This window comes from Papaver somniferum, chromosome 11 (genome assembly GCF_003573695.1).
Source record: "Papaver somniferum cultivar HN1 chromosome 11, ASM357369v1, whole genome shotgun sequence".
NCBI lineage: Eukaryota > Viridiplantae > Streptophyta > Magnoliopsida > Ranunculales > Papaveraceae > Papaver > Papaver somniferum.
The window spans coordinates 83,283,283-83,298,498 of NC_039368.1; the positions used below are offsets into that span (position 1 = coordinate 83,283,283).

The 15,216-nt window shown below is 35.0% G+C and overlaps 3 protein-coding genes and 1 long non-coding RNA gene across 4 annotated transcripts; 2 read left to right on the plus strand and 2 right to left on the minus strand.

Annotated features, from left to right (window-relative positions):
* Positions 1-4,966: 4,966 nt before the first annotated feature.
* LOC113321009 lies at positions 4,967-5,865 on the minus strand. Its single transcript, XM_026568886.1, has one exon. It carries the CDS (start codon positions 5,848-5,850, stop codon positions 5,032-5,034), a length of 819 nt encoding a protein of 272 aa, XP_026424671.1. The 5' UTR covers positions 5,851-5,865; the 3' UTR covers positions 4,967-5,031.
* A 1,915-nt stretch (positions 5,866-7,780) lies between these two features.
* LOC113324698 (pentatricopeptide repeat-containing protein At2g29760, chloroplastic-like) lies at positions 7,781-9,715 on the plus strand. The gene has a single exon (XM_026572993.1). It carries the CDS (start codon positions 7,781-7,783, stop codon positions 9,713-9,715), a length of 1,935 nt encoding a protein of 644 aa, XP_026428778.1.
* Positions 9,716-10,012: 297 nt separating this feature from the next.
* Positions 10,013-10,806, minus strand: LOC113322915. The gene has a single exon (XM_026571100.1). The coding sequence runs from the start codon at positions 10,726-10,728 to the stop codon at positions 10,315-10,317; it is 414 nt and encodes a 137-aa protein (XP_026426885.1). The 5' UTR covers positions 10,729-10,806; the 3' UTR covers positions 10,013-10,314.
* A 1,676-nt stretch (positions 10,807-12,482) lies between these two features.
* On the plus strand, positions 12,483-13,370 carry LOC113321984. The gene is made up of 3 exons (XR_003346926.1): positions 12,483-12,539; positions 12,631-12,768; positions 13,338-13,370. It is a non-coding gene; the product is annotated as an uncharacterized LOC113321984 (long non-coding RNA).
* The last annotated feature ends 1,846 nt before the right edge of the window (positions 13,371-15,216 follow it).

Sequence of the window (15,216 nt, forward strand, 5' to 3'; positions counted from 1 at the left end):
ATTCCTATTTGTGGAGATGAATCGGAATCTCCCGTTTCGGCTAACTCGGGTAACTCGGAGGCTCTTCGAGTTCTTGCTACAATGGCTCAGGGAATCGAGGAACCTTTAGTTGGGTTTGAACTTGTTCCCTCTCATCCTTCCCCTGCTGACCCTGAAATAGAATTAGACCTAGAAATAGAGTTAGCTGATCTTAGAACAGTAACTGAACCAGAACAAGTGTTAGTCAATAGGAGACTTTCATTCTCTTCTCCTCCCTTTGAGGATGCGCATGAACACCTTGCTTTTCCTCTTTCTTCTAAGTCCTTTGCATCTTCTTCTTTGGCTTCTCACGATAAGGAGGCCATTTTAATTCAGCATACTCCTCTCTTGTGTCATGCATTCCATGAATCATTGCATAAATCAGCTTTCAAACTCTCAGTACCAGAATTTCCATCTTCTTCTTCTTCAGAGGGGCTTCAAATTTTGGTATATGATTCTGATTATCAGCTTAATATTAATCAATACGGCTCTAACTTAAAAGAACAGAATCAAGCAGCAGATGGGTTCTCCCCAGTTCCATTTCTCCTTAATTCTCCATCTGTGCAAAAAGGCGAAATCCAGGTAACCCTAATCCCTTAATTTTTTCAAATTTCTAATTACTATTTTTCTTGCCTTAATTTTCTTCCTTAGTTTTAATTCTAAAGCTTGTTTCTACTATTTTAGTGATTGTTTTTCTTCATCATGAAAATTATTGCTTGGAACACTCAGGGATGTGGAAATCCCTTTACTCAAAATCACCTCAAACAACTGATAAATGGAGATAAACCTGAAATTTTATTTCTTTCTGAAACTAAATCCAAGAAACATCTAGTTAAATCCCTGCTTAAAGATTATCCTAATATTCACATTGTGGATCCATTTGGCTCAGCTGGAGGTTTATCTCTAGCTTGGATTGATGGTTTTTCCTTTGAAATTGTTCAATGGAATCTAAACATGATTAACATTGTGGTTCAGACCAATTTCGAATCAAAAAAATGGCTCCTTACTTGTTTCTATGGTAGTCCTTATCCTCGTAATAAGAAAGAGGCTTGGAATTTCTTAACTGATATCTCCAATCAAATTGATATTAAATCAATGCATTGGTTACTTTTAGGAGATCTGAATTTTATTTTTAGTCAGGAAGACAAATTAGGAGGCTTGCCCTTTAAGAATTCTGATTGCATCTTTTATAAAAATGGTCTATCAAATGCTGGTCTTCTAGATTTAGGTTTTAAAGGTTATGCATATACTTGGAACAACCATAGGGAAGGCATCTCTAATATTCAGGAAAGGCTTAATAGGGCAGTAGCTAATGTCGAATGGAGTTCCAATTTTAGTAATGCTGAACTTACTCATCTTGTAGCAGCAGGTTCAGATCATTGTCCAATCTCTTTAAATATCAACACATCTAGCTTCAAGTCCTCTTATACTTTTAAGTTCTATGACACATGGCAGAAAGAAAATTCATGTGTCCAAACTATTAAGGGATCTTGGGATCATATCATTAGAGAGAACCATACTCATTCTTTAATTCAAAACCTTAAAACCCTACAAATAAATTTGAATTTATGGAAAAATAACATTTTTAGACTTCCCTTTAAACAAATTAAACAAACTTTTTCTTAAATTAGTAATTTCAATAATTCTTCCTTTATTCATAAGAAAGAAGAAAAACTTAAAGAGAAACTTGTTGTACTTGAGAATCTCTTTATGCTATCCAAGAAGCCATAGCGAAACAACAATCTAGGGATAATTTGGTTAATCTAGGAGAGAAAAACACTAAATACTTTCATACTAAGACAAAGAAGAGAAGAAAATGGAAGAATATTGAGTGTCTTATAAAGATTGATAAAGAAGTTACTTTTAAAAATGAGGAAATACATAAGTCTCTTTTTGATTACTTCCATAATCTTTTTTCTGCCCCTAACCCTTCTCCTGATCCTAATCCTAACTTATTTAACAACATTTCTCCTTGTGTATCCTTAGAATATAATCTGTTATTAAACTCTATCCCTACTGCTGATGAAATTTGGTTAGTCATTAAGAAATTAAAGTCTAACAAATCCTCTGGTCCTGATGGATTTCCTGCTAGCTTTTTAAAATTAAACTGGGAAACAGTGGGTGAACAAGTAGTGTCTTTTATCCAATATTTCTTTGAATCAGGTGTTCTGCATCCTGAATTCCATAAGACTTTTCTTTTTCTTATTCCTAAAAGTAGGCATCCTATTGATCCTAGTGGATTTATACCTATTGGGCTTTGCAACACAATATACAAAATTATAGCTAAAATCTTAACTAATAGGATTAAACCTCTTCTTAACTCCATCATGTCTCCTTTTCAAGCGGCCTTCCTCTCTAAAAGACAGATATCAAACAACATCATTATAGATCAAGAGATTATTCATTCTTTCAAGAAAAAGAAAGTGAAACACGCCGGGTTAAGAATTAAGATTGACATGTCAAAGGCCATAGACAGGATGGATTGGGATTTCTTAGTTTTAGCTATGAAAGCCTTTGGCTTCAACAATAACTTTCGTAATCTTATATTTCAGTGTGTGTCCACTTCTTCCATTGCAGTTTTGCTTAATGGTTGCCCTTGAGAGTTTTTCAGCCTTCCAAGGGTCTTAGACAAGGAGACCCTTTGTTTCCTTATCTTTTTATTATTTGCATGGAATTTTTTTCCAGATTGCTGTTGGTTAGCGAGGAAGACAAACTCATAAATGGAATTAGAATTACCCCTAAGAATAGTCTCATATCCCACTTATTTTTTGCTGATGATTGCCTCCTTTTTATTAGAGCTGATTTTAAGGAATATCATAACATCTTATCTTTGATTGATTCCTTTGGTAAAGCTTGTGGTCAATTAATCAACTTTGAAAAATCTGAGATTTTCTTTAGTAAAAAAGTCCAACCTAAGCATCAGAGAATGATTAGCAAGATCCTTAAAATTAAAAAAATTAATCCTCGGGATTCTTATTTAGGAACACCTCTCTTTATAAGTAAAGCTAAAATCTTGAAAGTTTGGTTGAAAAAATGGAGCTAAAAATCCAAGGTTGGATGGGTAAGATCTTACCTCAAACTAGTAAGCTTATTCTGAATAAATCTTTTTTGGAAAGTATGGATAGTTATCAAATGAGTTGTTTTATCTTACCCAAGAAAATTACTAACAAAATTGATTCCCTCCAAAGAGATTTTTGGTGGGTCAAAGAAACTAATTACGAAGGTTATTATCCTAAATCTTATTCCTGTCTTTGTAAACCTAAAAATAAAGGTGGTCTAGGTTTTAGAAATGCCCATATTTTTAACTTAGCTATGATAACTAAGTTAGCTTGGAGAATGCTGACAGATCCAAATGCTCTATGGGTCACCCAATTAAAGCCTAGATATTTCAGAAATACCTCAGTTTTCAAAGAAAAAATTCCTACTACTAGTTCTTGGATCTGGAAATGTATTAGCAAAGGTATTCATCTTATTGAACAAAACAACATTTGGGAAATTGGATATGGAATTAGCACCAGTATCTGGACTGATAGGTGGATATCGAACTTGGATTCTAACCTTAGTAACTACAAAAATGCTACTAACTCACATTTAACACTTGTGAAGGACCTGATTAATCCTATCACTAAGAAGTGGAAAACAACCTTAATCTCTTAATTCTTTCCTGAACCTATTGCTAGAAAAATTAGTAATATTAGAATAGCCAAAGATAAGGTTGATACTCTTAGATGGCTCCTCACTAAATCTGGAGTCTAAACTGTGAAATCCATGTATCAAAACCTTACAGAAAAACAGTCAATCACTACAACTTAGGCCAACCAAACTCCTTCTGGAATAGCTTATGGGATCTTAAAGTTTCTCAAAGAATTAAAAATTTTGTTTGGAAATGCTTACATGGTGCTCTCTCAACTAATCTTAAGCTCTCTTCCTTCATGGAAGACATTATCCTAATTGCTCTTTTGGTTGTAATGTGGTAGAATCTGCGGAACATATGCTTTTCTCTTGTCCTTATGCTAGATCTGTATGGGCTACAGAACCTTCTCCTTTGAATCATAACATACATATCTCTTCAACCTTTTTAGATGCTTGTAAGGCTTGGTTAGGACACAATGATCCCAAAATGCCTGTAGAAATCATTTTGACTAAAGCTTGATTTATCTGGAAAGAAAGATGTAACAGAGTTTTCGAGCAAAAACAACAATCTAGTACCCAACTAGGGATGGAAATTCATAGATACATTGAATACTGGTTCAAAGATAACATCCACTTAAATCCCTCATTTGTTACTAAGTCTAAGAATCTTGGATGGATGCCTCCAAGAAAGGGTCAACTAACTCTCAATATAGACGCATCATGGACTTCTTTATTATTGCCTGCAGGTTTCTCTTTGATATTTAGGAATGATACAGGGGAATTCAAGTCTGGAAGAGCAGGACCTTTCACAGCTTCTAACCCTGAAGAAGCGGAGCGCATTAGGAGTATTGCAGGGAGCGCATTGGGCGGCAGAAGTAGGGATTTCAAATTTCTCTGTCGAAGGTGACTGCAAGAACCTTTTTGATTACTTGAATGGAGGAGAATCTCAACTAGAATGGCAGAATCAATCTATTTTGAATGAAGCTAAAAACTTTTTTTCCTCTTGTTCAAATTTTTTGGGTTTTAAATTTGTACCAAGAACTGCAAACAATGTAGCAGATACCTAGGCTAAGGAAGCAAAATCCTTCACTACGGTCACTAATTGGGAGAATGTTCCTCCTCATTGTATTAAATTAGCCTTAGAAGTAGATAAATCAAATGTTAGAGTGATTCATAATGACTCAACATTAGATGGCTTTACTCTCGGATTTGTAAGGGTTTCTAACTCCCCAAGTTAGTTTCTTTTGGAGTGCACCTAATTTACAAAAAAAAAAAAATGTAACGGAATGTTTGAAGTTTCATGTGGTGATTAGAAAACATTGCGAATGAAATACAAATTTCAGGATATAAGGTAAAACTTAATCATCCTACCTAATACAATCAACTGAGATAAACTGTAACCAAAAGCAAATTCTTTAAATTAACGGTAATGTTCTTAACCGAGGCATATCCATTAGCCCCCTGAAACTTTCCAGTCCCTCCAATAACAGCAATATGAGATTCAGGGTCAGTAATCCTATGAACACCGAAAAATCTCAAACTGTCTTTAGGCCTCTCACCATTATTAGCCAATATCACAGTCATTGCCATCATATGATCACCTTTTGCATGATCATTAACAGGTAACGAATTACTTCTTTTGACGTACACACCTTTAGCTTTTCCGAACACCGAAGAAGTATGTATAACCAAAGGATCAAGACTCCCGAGTATTAACTGTTCATCAATGGGAGTTATATTTCCAGATTCTAATCCTTGTAATGTGGCCATGGCGGGAAATGTAAAACCTATATTTGATATGGAAGGGTTAAACGTTTGATACTGACCTGGAGGAACTGAATTCAAGTGATGGGTCGGGTCGGATATGGATTTGGGCAATGGTTTTGTTTCCTTTGGAGGATTATGATGACCTGTAATTGGATAATGGTGTGGATGAATTTGATGGTTGGTAATTTGGGTAGTCATTGATGATGGCGATGATGGTTGTGATTTTGGTGAATGGTTATTAGGATTGTAAAGTACGTCTTTCATGAAGAAAACGATCGGGTTAGGATGTTGTTGATGACGGGTTACATGAACATGGTGCTGTGGTAAGGACTGATACTTCTTCTCACCGTCGAGGAGTTTTCTAGCCATAGATGGCATGAAAAATACTAGTAAAAGCAACATAACCGAGGAATTCTTCCATATTTTCTCCATGAAAGAATTTATGAAGTTCTTTAAGTCTCACTTTTGATTTTTTTTCCATCTCTTTCGATGGATATATTAAGTCATGATTATTGGAGTAGTTAATTAGCAACCTAAACCAACGAAATAATAATAAAGCCATTATAAACTCCATGGTCAATAGAAATAAATAAATTGGATTAGGTTGAATTTAACAAAGTTGAAATATTAAGAAGTTTCGTTGTATAAAATAAAAAAATCATTGTTAGTTCATTGTGAGACCATCTTGTGGAAATTTTTAAGAACCATAATATTGGATATACCAAAATCTTCCAAGGCATACTAAATGAAGACAAAAAAGGTTGTGAAATAGCAAAATCAGATAACCCCTTAACCCAAATTTTTTAATGGCAAATCTGCCCTTTATGTATTAGTGTTAATAATCTTGATTAGTGATTAAATATTTTGTTTAGTGATTAAAATAATTTTCAGAATTATAAGAGTTGTTTAGATGAAAAATTTGAGGAAAAAAAATCAAAGTTTTGGTTTGGTTAAGAAGGAGAGAAAGAGAAGGAGAAAATGAGAAAATTCTAATTCTTGATTCAATGGAGGATGATGAGGGTCATCATTCATCTAAAGAACCTAGGAAAATACATATCAACTACGACAATGATCCAGAAATGGCTGATTTCTTAGATTATGAGAATGATTTTACACCAACTCAAACTCAAGCTCAAACTCAAACACAAACTCAAGATGATGATTTTTATGAGCCAAATCCTGATGATGAAGACATTGATGAGGAACCCAATGCTTCTAATACACAGGTACACTTATATCCTATACTTAATCTCACTTCTATAGCTCTCAATAATCAAAAGTTATGTTTTTTGAATCATGATTCGGCGAAACAGGTTGAGGTTCGGCTCACATCTATGAGTCGAATCTACCAATTGATGAACGGTTCGGCTTACTGAATCTGTTTACTGCATGCGCCGAACCTATAATTTCCAATTCCAACCCTTTTGCTAGACACTAGTTCGGCTTATATGAAAGTTTCATAGTAAGCCGAACCTGGCACTGTTCTGGGACGTATTCAATACACATTTTGGGGTTCGGCTAAAAATTGACATTTACGGTTTAGCCGAACTGTTCATATACACATTCAGGGAGAAATTTCAAGAACAGTTCGGCTCAAAACTCAACTCAATTATCAGCCGAACCCACTACTGTAACCGTCAAAAACCCTAAGTTTTTAGCAATTTAACTCATTCAATCCATGAAAAACAACAAATAAAAGACTGGGTTTGTAGGGAATACCTTATTATCCTCATTTTAGTATTTGGAGCTTCAAATGGTTGAATTTCCGATTCAATTTCCGGTTCAATTATACTTTTTACACCTTTATCTTCAATTGGTTCTTCTTCTTTAATTCATGGATTGGAAGAGGATTTAGAACACCTGACGTTTGTTTTTTTCTTTGTACGATCCATTATATAGTTCAATTTAACCGATGATCGAATTTTCACGAATCGATAATTAATTACAGTGATGCAAAAAAAAATCTGAGAGAAAAGGAAGGAGGTTTAGCTAGAGGAAGAAGAAGAGATGTTTAGGATAATTTATTTTTTGATTTTAAGTTCAAGGGTATATAGGTAATTGAACTACCCAATAGACACCCCTTATAAGGTCACCTAGGATGAGAAAACTATTTTGTATGCCTTGAAAGTTTTTGGTATGCCTAAAATCATAGTTCATTTTTAATCACTGCATTGCATTTCAGAAAATTTGGTGTATATGACCAGGCCTCGTAAGCCAAAATAGGTGGGTTACGAGGCCCGGTCACAAGACCAGAGTCAACTCATCTAACTTGTTGACTCATCTGACTCAACCATATCTCAATTCTCAACCATGCCTTTGGATAAGTTTTCTTTCCATACAAATTTTTTACAAGAAAACTAAAATGGCAGCTCAAGCTGTTCCCAACTACTACAGTCCTGTAAAACCTGAAAATTTTCAGAACTTTCAAACTATAACCTCCAAGCTAGAGTTATGCAGCTCTCTTCAACAAGTCAAGCAAATTCACGCTTGCATCATCCGTAACGACCTGCCAGTAGAAGTCTACGCGAAGCTCTTACAGTTCTGTACTTCATCTTCTTCCTCTGCTGATTCCCTCAACTATGCTACTCGAGTTTTTGATAATCTTCAACATGAACCAACGATTTTTATATATAATACCATGATTAGATTCTATGCTAATAATAACTCACCGGGGCGAGCTTTTTCACTCTACAGACTGATGAGAGAAAGAGGAACACAACCCAACAATTACACCTTCACCTTCCTCGTCAAAGCCTGTACTGCAAACGACTCTTTTCTTGGTCCTGCAATTCATGCCCAGAGCATCGTTTATGGGATTCAAGAGACAGACGTGCATGTCTATACTTCACTGCTTAACATGTATGCCAATGCCACTACTAGAGAAGAAAGTTTAGCAATTGCCAAGAGCTTATTTGATAGGATGAAGAATAAAACTGCAACGACTTGGAATTCCATGATAGCTGGGTATTCAAGGGCAGGGAAGATTGATACTGCGAAAGAGCTATTTGATCAGATGCTTGAGAAAGATGAACATTCTTGGAATGTTATGGTTTGTGGGTACACCAGAACTGGAGACTTTGATGTTGCAGAAAGACTGTTCAATCAGATGCCAAAAAAGACTCTGCCAACATGGAATGCCATGATTGCAGGATATGTCAGAGCTTCAAAGCCAGATGAAGCCCTAGCTCTCTTTCAGAAAATGCAGATTGTTGGTATTAGACCAGATGCAATCACAATAGTCACAGTACTTCCGGCTTGTGCTCTTATGGGTGCTATAGATTTAGGAGAATGGATCCACATGTTTGTCAAAAGAAACAAATTTGATCATAACATATCAGTCTGCAACGCCATAATAGATATGTACGCGAAGTGTGGTTCTATAGATAAGGCATTTGATGTTTTCAAGGGAATGAGAGAGTTGAGTTTGGTGTCCTGGAACACAATGATATCTGCGTTGGCAATCCATGGCTGTGGTAAAGAAGCCATAGAGCTGTTTAGAGAGATGGAAGACAGAAGAGTAGTACCTGATGACATAACATTTGTGGGATTACTAAATGCTTGTGCCCACACTAGGCTTGTTGACAGTGCAAAATTTTACTTTAACAAAATGCAAAATGCTTACGGCATACCTACAAAGATTGAACATTATGGGTGCATGGTCGATGTACTGGGACGGGCACAACTTCTGGATGAAGCCCTAACATTCGTAGATCAAATGCCCATTGAACCTAATTCAGTTATTTTAGGCTCTTTGCTCAATGCTTGCAGGATTTGCAGGAACTCCCAAGTAGGTGAAAAAGTTCTGCAGAGACTGGTGGAATTGGATCCTTCAAATCCAGGTTATTATGTGCTGCTTTCAAATATGTATGCGGCTTCTGGTGAATGGGAAGAAGTTACCAGGGTGAGGAACTTGATGAAATCTCGAGGAGTTGGGAAGATGCCAGGATGCAGTTCAATAGAAGTTGATAACATGGTTCACGAATTTGTTGCTGGAGACGAGACTCACCCTCAGACCCAAGCAATATACACAAAACTTAATGAGATTTCGTCAAAGCTGGAATCTGCTGGTTATGTGCCTGATACTTCAAATGTTTTCTTCGACTTGGATGAGGAAGAGAAAGCACAGAATCTTCTAGTACATAGTGAGAAGCTGGCAGTTGCATTTGGTCTTCTAAATACAAGACATGATAAGCCAATTCAAGTGGTGAAAAATCTCCGCGTTTTGCAGAGACTGCCACGCTGCAATAAAGCTAGTCTCCCAATTATACAATCGAGAAATCATTCTGCGAGACTGTAACCGTTTTCATCACTTCAGAGATGGTAGTTGTTCTTGTAATGAGTTCTGGTAACCTCAAATACTTCACATAATTCAAGTAGCAAGAATACAAAACAATATTACAGAATACCTTGGAGTCGATTAAAAATTGAATTAACAACATGGTTACAAAGATTGAATCAAAACTAGTTCACCCCTAACTTGAAAGAACCTACTGATAGTACAGCCCATAAATTTTTGTTGCAAATTCCATGAACAGATTTTAAGCAAATGCTTACAGAACAATTACCAAGACAATGAGATTATAATCAAGCAAAATCAATACCAAAACAATGAGATTAGGATTCAAATTTCATTACCTAGATAGCCAAACAGTATCAACAAACACTGTTTGCAAGAGAAATCGGACATTCATGTTTCCAGAATCACACAATCGATCCAAAAAAATCAAAAGACAGTCAGTTCTAACTATAATCTAAATAATAGTAATCCAGCAATGGAAACAAATCAACAAAGACACAATTTTCATGTAATTGAACTGAGAATCATAAATTCAAACCAATACCCAATTAAAGCAAAGATTCAATCTTTCGATAAGAATTTCAATTCTCACTCAATCTCTAATGCTTCCTCTTCTTATTACTCCGACTAATATCCCTCTCCTCTCCATCATCAATCTCTTCTTCCACTTTCTTCCTCTTCTTCTTCTTTCTCTCTGTTTTCACTAACCCTTCCTCACTATTACCAACACTCTTTACTTCTTCTTCTTGATAATTGTTTCCAGTATCTGCTAAAATTCCATTTTCACTAACCTCAGCTTTAGGTTTCCTCTTCAATTTCCGCTCTGATTTACCAGATTCCAGATTACTATGATACTGTGCTAATCCATTAAGTGAAGCATAAGTACGTTTCACATAAACTCGAAGAGCATGAGAAGCACCATTTTCAGAAGACACGAAATTTTTTAGAATTGATGAAGCTTTTGATAATGATACGGGCTCTGATGATAAAACAAATCCTGAAACCGTCTTCATCTTCAAACAAATCGAGGGTTCTGATGAAATCTGCTAGTGTTTTCTGCAAGAGGAGGTCTAATGGAGAAGAAAGCTAGGGTTTACGGAAAAAGGAGGAGGAGGAAATAACTAAATACTGGAATTTCTTGGGTTCTGAATGAAGGGCCAAGTTTTTTACGGGCTGGGTTTGCGAACCGGTTTTAAAGGCTGTCTAAACGTGCCAAATTGACAACTTTCGGAGACGGCCGAGGTGAATAAGATTTCATCTCTCACTTTCAGATATCACCGTCCAACTTGTGAGTGCTATATCGGATCGCCGCATGGACATATCCCAAGGTACAAATGTAATAAGAAGAAGATGCAAAGCATATAAATAAAGTAGGAATTACCAATAGGTACCATTATAGTGTTCTTAGTTAGTGGCAGGTCCACCAATTAAAGCCCAGTAATCAGAGGTCCATAATTAAAAGAAAACATGAAAATGGATCAAATTTTTTTAGCCCGGGTCCTGCACACGTGCGAGATCAGGTATACGTAATATGAAAATACCACAAATAACCTTTCCTATTTAATATGTTAAAAGCATGAGAAATATTTTTCACATTTCATATTCATTTTCTTCTTCTCTTTCCTCTCACCATTGTTGCAGATGAAGATGAAGATTTGTTTTTGTTCTTTCTCGTTTCTACCGAATCAGATGATGAAGATTTTCCATTGTAATGTTTCTTTTAAAGTTTTGGCGATCTAATCATTGTTGTGCTTGATTATGTTTTCGATCTCCATGGTTGATTTGTCGACTATATATCAGATCTAGATGAATAATCACATTTTTTGTTTATTTCGTTGCTAGATTCGATTATGCCACTTCCATTTTAGATGTTTTAGACGTGTTTCAGTTCTTTTTTGTATATGAATCAACAGTACGTATATCCCGTACTGATAGAAACTTAGTTTATTTTTGAGAAGAAGAAGAAGAAGAAGATGCATCGTTATGATTTACGACGAGAAGATTGTTTGTGTTTCCAGGTATGTATATTAACAATGATTTTCGGTTTCCATTCTATTTTTTTCATAGATTCGTTACTAGTTTTTCACATGCAGCTGAAGTTTAGATTATGAATCAGCAGTACATATATGATGTACTGAAAAATTATGCTTTAATTTTGTTATTTTTGTAGTTTTTGATATTTTTCTTCTTCGGTCTAGAAGTATATATATGGAATATTGAAGAAAAAAAGTGTTTCGATTCTGGTTTTTAGAGATTTATTACTTGGTTTTCACATGCAACTGATTTTAGTTTCATTTTGGTTGTTTTTGATATGCTTTTAAGTTGTTTTTGTGTATTAATCATCGGTACGTATATGATATACTGGTGGATTTTTATGGAACAAGTTCAGATCTAAATAAACAATCATGTTTTTTGTTTATTTCATTCGTAGATCTGATACTTTTATGGTTTGTTTTTCAGTTTTCTTTTGTTATTATCAATTGTTGATAAACATCACTGTCCAGAGTTCGTCCTAAATTTTATACTTCTCTTGCTGTTTTAAAAGTTTGTGGGGATATAGTTGATGAAAAGAATGTACAAAGTTGGGTTTTGCTTAGATTTGTTTATAGACCTTCTTTGATTCATGTGTGTAGTATTTGAATTTTATGTTTGTTAGTGATGTTGTGAAGTGTTTGATGAATATGTGTTCTTGAAATGCATTAGAAGCGTTGGGTATCTTTAGAGAGATGAGAATTGAAGGAGTTAAATTGGAATTGCATGAATGTATCTTACTCATTGCTGGTGCTCCACTTGGTGAAGAATTGAAGGGGATTTTGATTCATGTGTATGTGCTCTTCCTCTTATGTGGTCTTCCTCTTTTCTGTATTTCCTTTTAAGATTCATGATACAATTTGTATGTTATATATCACGGACAGGTGAAGGTGGGAACCCGTTCTGCGTTACTCAACTTTGGATCACCAGTGGATGCATCTCAGCTATATAAATTACTCCATGCCCTTCATCCACATCCTCATTAGAAGAAAAATTAGCAGGCAGAGGTGCACCTGGAACATGTATGTTGCTCGGATTTTGTTGTTTTTGTCATACATACCAAAATAAATAGAATAGTAGCTTGGTGCATCTTCTCGATGTTGTTTACTGCTCTAGAATTGTTATCCTCAACTGGATAGATAGACCTCACCCTGTGTAGTTTCTTAAATGCCAAATGGCCTAATGTAGGCTCATGGGCATGCAGATAAGTAAAAGGTTAGCCTAATATTTACAGTTAGATAATGTGATTTTGTTAACTGATACTATTTTTTGAAAGCTTTATCGTTCTCCCAAAATCATGTAGACCTCTGAGGCAGAACAATTCTTTTTTCTACCACAAGTTTCCTGACTACCTGCTGTTGTGCGATATTGCTGTCTCACTGGAATACCCATTTCTTGCTTCATGCTACAAACAGACACCACCTGATACACAACTGTTTTTTTCACCCTTAGTCACTATGTGGAAATGATAATCTATAGAGTCACAAGACTCATAAATTGTTATTATCAAATGTTTTTCAGTTTTCTTTTGTGTATTACTTATCAGTACATATATGACGTTTTCTAATTTATTTATCATTGATTCTTACAGATTTGTACTCTACCTGGAAGCAGTGCAGCAAATATGTACTCGAATTTGTAAGCATTCAGATATATAATCGGATTTGTAAGCAGTACGACAGATATGTACTCAGATTTCTAAGCAGTGCGACAAATATGTACTCAAATTTGTAAGCAGTGTAGCAAATATGTACTCGAATTTTTAAGCAGTGTACCAGATATGTACTCAAATTTGTAAGCAGTGTAGACACGCACGTTTGGTAGTAATGGGCATTATGGACATTTCCATGTTTTAATTAATTTTGGAACTCCGGATAAAAAAAAATCCGGTTGGACCCTACTATAAATAACTATATGGGCCTAGGATCAAACAAGAAATTTTCCATAAATAAATTCCGAAAAACGCCTGAAATATGGCATTTACCACTTCCATTTGATGAAGACACGTGGAAAAGAGATAATATCATCTGACGGCCAAGTTTAAAAATCAAGATAGAACATTTAACGACGATAAGAAAAAAATGAAATACGGTTATAGAAGACAATATGATCAGGATTATACTACTTCTTGGTAAACCGAAAAACCGAACCGAACCGAACCAGTTAGGAGATAATAAAGCCGATATAATTGATTCGGTTAGAATGGATAAAACCATTATGATTGATTTGGTTTTGCTGAAAGCCTACAATCCGAGATAACCGAATCAAAATTGTTTCAAAAAAAAAAAAATTAACCGTAAATATATTAAAATTATATCCTTCCCGTTAAGTAAAAATATCAAAATCCTTATCAATGTAATCATATGAACTCAATTTCCTTCGTACATATTCCATCTTCCTACCCTCAACCAATTGCTAGTCAGCTACATCACATTCTTCTTGTGTATGAATCTTTTGTTCTGTTTTAGGTTTAATTTTTAGTTGTTTTTCGTGATTTTTAAGATGTGGTTTGGGTATAAATTTTCGTTTGGTTAATTCTTGTTACAAAATTTATTTGGAGGCTTTACTTGATTACAATTTGTTGAATTAAATGAACAGTGGGGTGGGTTTGTTGTTGTTGATGATTAGCTCGTAATGAACAAAAAATTTTGGTTTAATTTTTTGTTTTTCCTAAAAGGTTAAATGGATTTTGGTTCCTTGAATTGGGAAACAGGTTGATGATATACTCAGTCATGGAGAGTCGAAGGTTATGCATAAAACTGAGTCGGTTCGGCTTTGAAGCTAACCGATTTATTAATGGCTTGGTTTTGGTTTGAGAAACCAATAAACAAAGTATCACGGTTTTGGTTTTGCTTGCTTGGTAAAAAATCGAACTAAATAGTACCATGTAAAGTCTTATATGTGGCACGCTAGTACCTCGACCAAATACATGATCGGACAATTCAACGAAGGAAAACCCATAGGAGGTATATCAGACAATCCTTTGAGAGAAACTAAGAAAAACGATAAGGAGGGTTATTGAAGCACAATAGCTCAAGAAGTACCGAAACATAACTTGTAATTTTTTTCACTTATAAATACGCAACTTGTCTAAAAAGTTGGCCAGATTTTTTGGAGAGTAATTAACGTGAAGAGAGAAAATAATAACGTGAGTTCGAGAATATTATGATATTTCTAATCTTATCGTGAAAAGGTAAGACTTATAATTTCTATAAGATATTAAGCATCATTCCCATGAGAATAGATCTATTTAATATCCGGATCACGTTAAACTTTGTCTTCACTTTTACTATTATGCGTCTAGTTGTTTTTAGTAAGTTAAGTTCCATACCTTTAGATTCCTTTAGGTGTACCTGCAAATATTTTGCAGTTATATTTAGCGCTAGAAACAGGGACACCAAAGATTTATCTGCCTAAGTCGTAAATTATTTAGAGTTAAGCTCTTTCTCAAGCTTCACGAATTGATCTTG

What these genes read in the sequence shown, in the direction of transcription:
- LOC113321009 (XM_026568886.1), bottom strand. Translation starts at nt 5,850, where the DNA reads ATGGAGAAAATATGGAAGAATTCCTCGGTTATGTTGCTTTTACTAGTA.
- LOC113322915 (XM_026571100.1), bottom strand. Translation starts at nt 10,728, where the DNA reads ATGAAGACGGTTTCAGGATTTGTTTTATCATCAGAGCCCGTATCATTA.
- LOC113324698 (XM_026572993.1), top strand. Translation starts at nt 7,781, where the DNA reads ATGGCAGCTCAAGCTGTTCCCAACTACTACAGTCCTGTAAAACCTGAA.